The sequence below is a fragment of the Physella acuta genome, unplaced genomic scaffold (genome assembly GCF_028476545.2).
Source record: "Physella acuta isolate Inbredline_101_S28 unplaced genomic scaffold, ASM2847654v3 ptg000484l, whole genome shotgun sequence".
NCBI classification, from domain to species: domain Eukaryota; kingdom Metazoa; phylum Mollusca; class Gastropoda; family Physidae; genus Physella; species Physella acuta.
In genome coordinates, this window is record NW_026732003.1 from 424,726 (window position 1) to 435,788 (window position 11,063).

Genomic DNA, 11,063 nt, shown 5'->3' on the forward strand with positions numbered 1-11,063 from the left:
GAGAGAGAGAGAGAGAGAGACATGCAGACAAGTCAAAATTTGTAAAAATCTCGATTTTCGATTATATACGAGGAAGTAAAAAGTGTCTACTAATTTACTGTAATAAAAAATGTATCTTGTTTATAGAAATAAAGTAAAAGAGCTAATGTTTTTCTTCTATTTAAGACAAATAAACGCATACTGTGTTTAATAGATAATTAACTACACGCGAAAAGCACAAAGGCAATAATTCTAAATTAGTATAATATTTATCTCTAGAATAATTTACTTATAATCACTTATTAGGAAAGCCATAAGAGTAGCTATAACAATCAATATTTCCTTTACTTTCAGCATGTTGGCAGCACCTGCAATGTAAATGTTAAATCACTTTAAGATCAGAGCTTGAATAGAGCCAACCGGTCACATTGTTTATTTAATGCGTATCAAATGTGTTGCTATAAAGTAAAATGAATTAAATGCATGTTGATAAAATTTATTAATGAGAGGTGAACTTATTTTTGTTTTAAAATGTTTTACTAGTGACATGTCTTAAACATTGTCTCCGTTGTAAGGAAAACAAAAAATGTTTATGTGTTTTAAAAAATCGTAAAATCTACACACCACATAGGTCTCTAGCTCCAGCAATGGCCGTCTTCAGACCCTGTGTGTCATCACATTTGTTCTTGAGGCACGTAAAAAGCGACTCGGATGCACTGAGGTTAAAAGGTTATAATATTCCATAGGTAAAAAAAACTATGCTCATAGAGATCAAAGAATAAGCCGTAGAAGTTTAGTTATTTACTACAGATGTAATGCGTCATTCCTTGTCATCCAAAAAACAAAAGATGTCATCACGAAGGTGTATGTGTATGTGTATGTGTATGTGTATGTGTATGTGTATGTGTATGTGTATGTGTATGTGTATGTGTATGTGTATGTGTATGTGTATGTGTATGTGTATGTGTATGTGTATGTGTATGTGTATGTGTATGTGTATGTGTATGTGTATGTGTATGTGTATGTGTATGTGTATGTGTATGTGTATGTGTATGTGTATGTGTATGTGTATGTGTATGTGTATGTGTATGTGTATGTGTATGTGTATGTGTATGTGTATGTGTATGTGTATGTGTATGTGTATGTGTATGTGTATGTGTATGTGTATGTGTATGTGTATGTGTATGTGTATGTGTATGTGTATGTGTATGTGTATGTGTATGTGTATGTGTATGTGTATGTGTATGTGTATGTGTATGTGTATGTGTATGTGTATGTGTATGTGTATGTGTATGTGTATGTGTATGTGTATGTGTATGTGTATGTGTATGTGTATGTGTATGTGTATGTGTATGTGTATGTGTATGTGTATGTGTATGTGTATGTGTATGTGTATGTGTATGTGTATGTGTACGAGTACGTGTACGTGTACGTGTACGTGTACGTGTACGTGTACGTGTACGTGTACGTGTACGTGTACGTGTACGTGTACGTGTACGTGTACGTGTACGTGTACGTGTACGTGTAGGTGCAGGTGCAGGTGCAGGTGCGAACGTGCGTGCGAGCGTGTGTGTGTCAATAAAATGTGTTGAACTATTTGCAGAATACTAATTAACTGTATATTAAAATGTTAATGAGTGTATTTGAGCTGATGTTACAAAATCTAAAATAGCTATTATTAAAAAAATCTAGGAGGATAAAAATGACATGTAACTCACTTGCAGGCTACATCTTTGGTGGTAGCAAGCTTTATATTTCCAAAGTCAGCCTCACAGTCAGAATTAGGATCTATAAGTGTGCAGGCAGGCATGACAGATCCAATTACGTTGGCGATGATTATCTTTACGGGATCTGTGATAGATAATTTAACCTCGATAAGTTGACACGTGACATAAAAAACGAATATTACGTTAGGCCTCTCTCGACTATATGTCATTATAGTTCGATGGAATGCTGCGTATTACTTTTGTTACTAACATCTGTTGCAGAAGCTGTCAAGAAAAGACCAGTTGGTAGTCTTAAACCACTTGGTAGTCTTATCTACAAGACCGGTTGCGAGCTCGTGGGTCCGAACTCAAGAACATTGGAGTTACCATTTATGCGCTCTTCCAACCGAACACGCCGTCCTTCATAACAATGAGTTCATTTAGACTGTTGGTTTTATTTAAAATAGATTATACAGTATAATAGGTAATACTGTTCAAATATGTAAATGCGTATGTGTACGTTTGTGTGTTTATACTTTTTAGAGCATAGCTGTTTAAATGTAAATTGGAGTACGTGTACTTACCTTGAGTAGTTGTGGTTACAGTCGTAGTTGTTGGTTTCGTTGTAGTTGGGGAGGTCGTTGTAGGTTTAATTGTGGTTGGTGCCGTAGTTGTAAGTTTCGTTGTAGTCGGTTCAGTTGTAGTTGGTAGCGTTGTAGTTGGTTCAGTTGTAGTTGGTGGCGTTGTAGTTGGTTCAGTTGTAGTTGGTAGCGTTGTAGTTGATGGCGTTGCGGTTAGTTCCGTTGTGGTGGGGGTTTCGGCTGTTGTTGATTCAACTTTGAATCCATAATTTAAAAGTATAAATAAAACCATTAAATATTCATTTTTATAAAGTTATGGCATAACAGAAGCTTAAAATGGACTTTAAAAAACAAAACAAAACAAAAATAATGAACAGCATATAACTGCTATGGTGTTGGACAATGCCAACCATTTTTAAATACTCCCAGGTCGATCACCTTATATTAATTTCACACCTCTACGTAATTACTCTACCTTCTAGACAATACTGTTATGTATGTTACCGGTAAAATGATAATCCCTGAACAATATAAACCAGAATCGTAATCTTAACCTTATTTCCATCAAAATTCCTACAACACAATGACCTTCCTTGTAAGTTAGTTCGCTAAAAAAGCAATTTTCTCCACAGCAATTAATTATATATATATATATATATATATAATTTCTTTGCAAAGCAAAAGTGGGATTTAGCACTTCAAATCTACCAAGAGAGGCTCTCGATAATTTAGTTACTGAGGAAGATCTTGAGAACATTGAACAAGAAATGGAGGTTGCCATAAATGCAACGACATTCTCAGCCAATACATCTGCTGCCGTGGCGCAACGTCCAGACTAGTTGCGTAACAATAATAAGGCCATGGTGTATTTAAACAGCTATATGCCAGAAGTGAGTTTTCTTCTTCTTCTTCTTCGTTCTTAATTTTGAGTGTTGGAAGGGATCGAGCTTATCTGCCAGAGGGTTTGAACTTGAGACTTTTTCGAATTTATCAACCATGAGCTATTGCCGACTCGACCACGTCTCCATCACAATTAAGGATACGTGTCAACTGGTTATGCGCCATTGAGGCCATTGACTCCGATTTCAGCCTGCTTTTCTTTTTGGATTTGCTTCCATAGCCTTTGTCCAACTAAAAACAAACTACAAGGCAGCAGTTGTTTGATTTTTGAGTTGTCTCTCCTAGAAGAGTGGCTGTCCCCAGCTAACGAGCCTCATCTGTCCGAGGGTTCGTACTCGAGACTTTTCGGTTTAGCAACCATGAGCTTTACCGACTCGACCACGCCGACTTCAAGTGAGTTTTCAATTCTTCACGAAAAATCGCTCTCATTGTCGCCCGTTGACACTGAGGAAAATCAGTACGTACCATCGCATCTTCACAATCACTGACCGGCGGCCAAGGCTACATTTACTGCAATTGCACAAACTAGTGCACAACAAATCGCTACAAGCGTAAAAATAACAATGTAATTCTAAATAATAATCAACTAAAATTTAATTTGTATGATCCTTACGGTATAAAAACAGCCAAAATCTGCTCGTGATCTTCTAATTCGGACTTCGACCGGTCGTCCCTAGCCAGATGATCTTCTAGGACTGGCCGGTCCACCGGACTGGCCGGCCAAAGGCCGAAATCAAGAGTCATTCAGACTTTGGCCGGTCCACCAAGGCCAGTCCGTGGATTGGCTGGCCAAAGACCGAAATAAAGTAAAGTTTCGGACTTTGGCCGATCAATGAATGGCTATATTGGCCAATGCGCGCTTTGGCCGACTTCGGGCTTTGACCATTATATATATATATATATATATATATATATATATATATATATATATATATATATATATATATATATATATATATATACACACAAACAAAAATATGAACATAGGATACTCATTTCTGGCCTGATCGGGTTTTTTGAGAAATCGGAAATAGCAAAAAGTGCTACTTTCGGTCAACGGAAATTGCTAAAAATTTGACATAAGGCAGGGAATTCGTTCTTTTACTTACATGTGAAATTTCATTTATCTCTCTGAAATAGTACTCAAGTTAGTTGCTTTTGAAAATATCAAAGTAGAAAAATTTCCACTTCCGGTTATCGGAAATCGTTCAAAAAACGTTTCCTTTTTATATTATGTCATTATATTATGTTTGAGAAAAATAATAATCAAGAGAAGTAATTGCTTTTTAATTTGTTTACTACAAATCTATTGCGGGGTCTGGTGGCACTGTAGTTCCGCCCCTCGTGTGAAAGTTATTTTTTTTTATCTTTTATCGATGGCAGTTAGCAACAACAAAGAATATAATTAAGTTAAATTGATCTCCTATAATTGTTTAATTGCTTTCCAAATTTTCTGTATTTCTGTTTGCTTTAGCAACGTAACAATATTTAGGAGAGTCTTTAGCAACAACCATATCCAGAATATATGACTATGACACGCTAACTTTTAGATACACAAGGCTTTTATTTAAAAAGCTTTATTTTTATTGTATTTGATTATTTATTATAGAAGGTCATTTTTTTTTTTGTTTACTTGTCTTAGAAACTTAAATTCAAAGGCGCAATCACCCAACGGTCCATCAGAAAATGGAGTCACGTATTTTATTTATATGATCTAAAAGGCTTTTTATTAGAGAAATAGTGGTTACCTTAATTAAAGACGACAATTTTTTACGACACGCGATATTTGTTTATATTTAAATTAGCATTCGTTAGTTTAAAAAAATCATTACTAGTTACATCAAATGCAACCAGCTAGTTAATAGAACTATGTACCATAATCATGTGTGATAAAAGGTACACACTTGATTTTAAAGATCAGATACGTACGTTTATCGCAGAGAACCACAGCAGAATTGGGCGCATTGTTACTCGTGTCCAGTTTAACTCCATTAACAAACTTCAGTTCACAAGACCCTTTGTAATAAATGTATCCAAAACAACCAGGGAGTGTTTGTGATTGCTGAGAACACTCCTGTTGTTTAAATAGTAATATATGTAATAATTACAATTTTTTACACAATACAAGACAATGTAAAAAATGTATCTTATTTTCTTTTAAAAAATTATTTATTTTATGTGATTTATACAGATGAACTGATGAACTAGCGTACCCGAGCGCTGCGATCTTAGGAGAAAGACTGACGCGTTATTTTAAGAGGATTTCACCAATGCGTTACCAATCGTATATTTTTAGGAAGCGTGACTGAGTGATTTTAATGTAAACGATGTCGGCGTTACATTTCTTAGGTCACAGTTGTTAGATGCAGACAGACAGGCAGACAGACAGACGGACAGACAGACAGACAGACAGACAGACAGACAGACAGACAGACAGACAGACAGACAGACAGACAGACAGACAGACAGACAGACAGACAGACAGACAGACAGACAGACAGACAGACAGACAGACAGACAGACAGACAGACAGACAGACAGACAGACAGACAGACAGACAGACAGACAGACAGACAGACAGACAGACAGACAGACAGACAGACAGACAGACAGACAGACAGACAGACAGACAGACAGACAGACAGACAGACAGACAGACAGACAGACAGACAGACAGACAGACAGACAGGCAGGCAGGCAGGCAGGCAGGCAGGCAGGCAGAGAGACAGACAGAGACAAGCATCTGTTAGCTGAAGTGGGAATTCTTTTTAGACGTGGGGCGAGTGGGTGGATGGGTCCAGGTTTTTGTGACTATGTGTGACAGTGGGGCATAGAAGGGAGGAAGTTAACAGCCGAGACGTCACTTATGCATAGTCCCTAAACCTATAGTTATCCAAGGGACAATGGATGATCTAGTATGATATAAAATTATAAAATTATTGAGCTTTTTGAGAAACTTAAATCAATAAAATTGCCATTTCAAGTCTTCAGAAGAGACCCAAGATGAAAGAAACCTGGAATAATATCTCAAAATTGTATATAACATTCTTCCACCCAACTAAAACGGTATTCAGACAAAGTATCAAAACACAATGTCTCCCTGTATAAGAGGAAGTTTAAATAGAATAAAAGTCATAATTTACACCTACCTCATGAGTGACAAGTATAGGATTATCGTATTTGGTTACAGCATATGCTGCGCAATGTGCTGGAGAAAAAAATACAATATATATATATATATATATATATATATATATATATATATATATATATATATATATATATATATATATATATTTCCATAACAAAACTTCAAGCCCGTATATCTACAGAAAATACTTCCCCAGAAATAATAAACCGGGAGTGATCTCCACTAAACTTTCTCGAATATTCTTATATAAAATAACAGGGTTGGAAACTCGGGCTATAGACATGATTTTTAATCCATTTTAAATACTTAAAGTTTTAAAAATAGAATAAAATCTCGTAGACAAATTAATTGCACACCAAGTGAACGCCAAATAAAAATGTGCATAATAGTGCGCAATATTATTAGTATTTTAAAAATTTACATTAGTTTTTGAGAAATCGGAAGTAGCGTAAATTACTACTTCCGTTCAACGGAAATTACTCAAAATTTAACAGAAGGTAGAGAATTAGATCTTTTACTTACATGTGAAATTTCATTTATCTATCTGAAATAGTACTCAAGTTACAGGCTTTTGAAAAATTCAAGTAGAAAAAGTACCACTTCTGTTTATCGGAAATCGCTCAAAAGTTGATACGGATCTCCGATTTTGATAAAATACTTATATATGAAATTTCATCAACCTAGCTGTAACGGTACTCAAGTTATCGTGTTTACACACGGACACACAGACAGACAGACAGACAGACACACAGACATACGGACAAGATTGCAAAATTATCTATATATTTTTTTTTATGTATCAGTGAGGTGTAAAACGTCGAGATTTGTAAAAATCTTTTTTTTTTTTTTTTTTTTTTGCACGATTCCAAGACTTTCTCTATTGGGCTTGTAAGTTTATCGTTCTCTCTCACGTTAATTCATGTCTGGTTAGCCAGGGAGAGATAAAATTGTTCGAATTAAATCAATTGTTGTGAACGGAATTCCCATTGATAACAAAAAAAACATGGCGGCTATTTGTTAGTAGGTCCCGCTTCAAGATTTAAAAATCACCAAACGTTCCAGAAATGCAACAATTGTAAAAACTTTCAACGCTGTTTTGCTCATTTGGATGGGAACAAACAAATGTGTATGCATTTCTGAATATAAAAGTTTTGTGGCGGTAAGTATATTGATATTATTTCTTTTGTTGATAGTTTGTCCAAGGCTAGGGGACATTACTCTGACTCTACTCAGTCTTTGCTACGAGACTCTAGATCTAGATTCTAGATCTAGAACTCTAGATCTAGAATCTATTCTACTAGATTACTAAGATCTAGATTCTACATTGCTTCAATCTAGGTCCAGTTCTAGGTACTTGGCAAGCAATTTTCTCGCACTTGACTGTGGCTATAGTTGCTAATCTTGAGCTAAAGGTGAGCTGAATTTTTTTTATAATAAGCCATTTTGCAGCTGTAAGTTTGAAACCGATGCAGTGTTCTAATTCTTAAAGAATATGTTGCTAGATTCTAGATCTACACTTACTGCATAATTTACATTACTAGGTTCTAAATCTAAATTACTACAGTTCACTACACTCTATATTTAGATCTAGTTCTTAAGTTCTACAACAAGACTAAACTCAACTTCACTAGATCTAGAATAATCAAGGTTCTATATAAATTGATATTGAAAATATTCTAGTCTACTTGTCTTAAAGTAAGTAGCCTATTTAATAGGCCTAATGTAGTAATTAATTCCTAATTCTTAAGTCTACACTCAACTACACTGTAAAATAAAAGAAACTAGACTAGATCTAGAATCTAGATCTCTACTAGAGTCTATAAATTTAAAAAAAATCCTGAATGTCGTATGTTACTGTCTAAGTCGGAATTTTCAAGAGGACTTTTTTTTTAGTCATAGATCTAGATCTAGTCTATATCTAGAATTCTAGATATATAAATCTAGACTCTAGATCTTGGCTATATTTACTATATTTATTATTTAATAATTAAATTTAGGCTTGATTTACGATTGAAATCTTTTATAAATCTCATATTTTATATAAAAAAAATTATTATTATACAGGGTCTAGTCCTACGTAAAAAAACATGTGTTTTCTAGATCTATCAATATAAAATATAATATATTTGTGTGTGTGTTATTTTAAAATTAATTTACTTAAAACAACTCATCGTCGGAGTTTGTTTTGATTCTAAAAGCGAAAGTAGATTTCATTACTTTAAAAAAAATATTCACATTTGGTTTGAAAAAACAAAAAAACGCTAGCTGGCAACTACCGGAGCGAGAACTTGGTAAGCTACTTTAACAACTTACAAGCCCAATACTTCGTATATACGAGAAAGTAAAAAAAAAACAATTATAAACAAATTAAAAAATACTTCGAATATATCAACAAAATTAATTTTATTATTTGTAATGAATTATCTCCAATACTTCGAAATAGAATGCCCGTCTTCTGTGTACGAAGACTTTTTTTCAGATGTAAGTAGGGTGTGGACGTAGGTAGAGTGTTTGAGTGTTTTTATTTAAAAAATCGTCTTTCCAACGTAAATTGTAAATGATAAACACAGAAAAGTTAGTTCCTAGTCGCAGTTATGTTGACATAATACACAAAATCATTTACTAATTCAATTTAACAATTCCCCAGCAACTATCATTATTTTAAATATAACATTTATGGTGAAGATATTAAAACCCTTATCCAGGCAGTAGGCCTACCCTGATTCTGTCTTGGAATCATTAGAGTAATTACTGATAGCCATGGCATTAATTACTTACAGGGATCATTAACACACATATTTACGCTCGAAACCTGCTGGTCTGAGGAAGTGTCGATCGGCGAAGTGGCCAAGGCAATTTGACATGCAGTACCCCAGTAGTAATAATAAGGGCAGTTAGGATTCGTCAAACACGCTAAATAACATTCCTGGGCATGGAAGTAAAATAAAACAAACTGCAGATCATAAGTGTAAAAGTGTTAGTATGTCATTTTGAATAATTAATATTCTGTACACTGTTTGTGCGTGTATTTTAATATTCAAACTTCTGGCCTACCCATATAAATAACGGTATTACATATATATATATATATATATATATATATATATATATATATATATATATATATATATATATATATATATATATATATATGTATATATATATATATATATATGTATATATATATATATATATATATATATATATATATATATATATATATATATATATAATATATATAAATATAAAATATAGGTTAAATCGATATATTTTTCTTTTAATAAACCAAGCTTCTGCTTTTATTCTTTTATCATGCAAAGTCCACAAAGCAAATTATGGATGCAAAGCGATTATGGTACTGCTTGATTTGAAATTTTCGATTTGTTATTAATTTTCTATGTATGGTTGCAACACAGTTTTAAATAGACTCATCAGTTTCGAATATATTCTATGTAGTTCATGGACATTTTTAAAAATAACTTTTACTTGTTTCCTAACATAATCTGGTTTAATTTTGTAATTTAAAAAAAAAAACCACGTCCAAAATTAAACTAAAATTAGCAGCACATCGTCGATTAGAATTGTATAGAAAGAAACTGTGATCTAGTGACCATAATGAGCAAGAGAAGAGTGGGATAAAATAAAGAATAGCATCGTCATCATCAGTTCAATTTTCTTATGATATCCATACATAACCAGTGTCAACAGTGCTTTGATAGAAATTTCTCTCTAAACTATATTAACAGACATATTTGGCACCACAGTCTAATAGACCTTTAAATGATTGCGCATTGGGAATCGAAGCACAAAGCCCGGACGGTAGGGTGAGAAGAGTAAGAATTTGGAAATGTATCAGACCCCCATTCCCTTCAGTGTTGCAAGGGGGGGGGGGGTGCTGAAAGTAAAACCAGAGTTGGTAATCCTAACGGGCTACTGACCTGTTCTTATTTTCGGAGTTGTCTCTCCTTGATAAGTTGCTGTCCCTAGCTGACAAGCCTTGTCTGCTTTGGGTTCGAACTCGGGACTTTCGGATTAGCAACATTAACTGATAAAAATGAGGAAAATGATGTGGCTCAACTTACATGATGAGTGGAAGCAGCAACAGTCTTTGTCGTAGAGTCCATATTATTGTAATACTTGCATTGATCTAAAAGTCAAACAAAATACTTTTTTAAATTACATTTTTAACACAAAATTGAATCTTTAACCGGATCATTCATTTGAACTGGATCCGCAAATTTTCGGGAAATTCAAATTTAGCCAAAAATGAACTTTAACTCTGGACTAAATTTAATAATAATTAAAAAAAACTAAACTTAATCTTGAGACGGAAATTTAACTGGAAACAGAAAAGTAACAGATAGAGGAATTTAAAGGGAGCTGAAAAGTTAATAGTAACAAAATTCAAGCGGAAATAAATCCGAAACCAGAATTTTATCTGGCTAAGAAATTTTAACCGGAAACGGACATTAAACCGGGAATTAACTAAAACTGTAACTTAATCGGATTTTAAAATCTAAAGGGCTTCAACTACACCAATACACCAAATTCTGTTTTCAGCGGCTATATGTATTTGCGCCCAATACAGCCCGAGAGCATCAGTAACATCACAAACATTCGAGAGTAGGAATATGAACTCGAGAATTTCGGGTTATCATTCGTCAGCTCTACCACCCCACCAAGCCGTCTTAAATATTTACTATTGCATAGTAATCTCCTCGAGAACCAATGATCCCGTGTGTGGGT

At 34.1% G+C, this 11,063-nt stretch overlaps 1 protein-coding gene across 1 annotated transcript; it reads right to left on the reverse strand.

The window, feature by feature from the left end:
* Positions 1-264: 264 nt before the first annotated feature.
* Positions 265-5,909, reverse strand: LOC131944170 (salivary glue protein Sgs-3-like). Its single transcript, XM_059304689.1, has 6 exons — positions 5,898-5,909; positions 5,096-5,240; positions 2,270-2,521; positions 1,698-1,830; positions 604-695; positions 265-347 (listed from the first exon to the last, which is right to left on the reverse strand). The coding sequence occupies exons 1-6, from the start codon at positions 5,907-5,909 to the stop codon at positions 265-267; spliced, it is 717 nt and encodes a 238-aa protein (XP_059160672.1).
* Between the last annotated feature and the right edge of the window lie 5,154 nt (positions 5,910-11,063).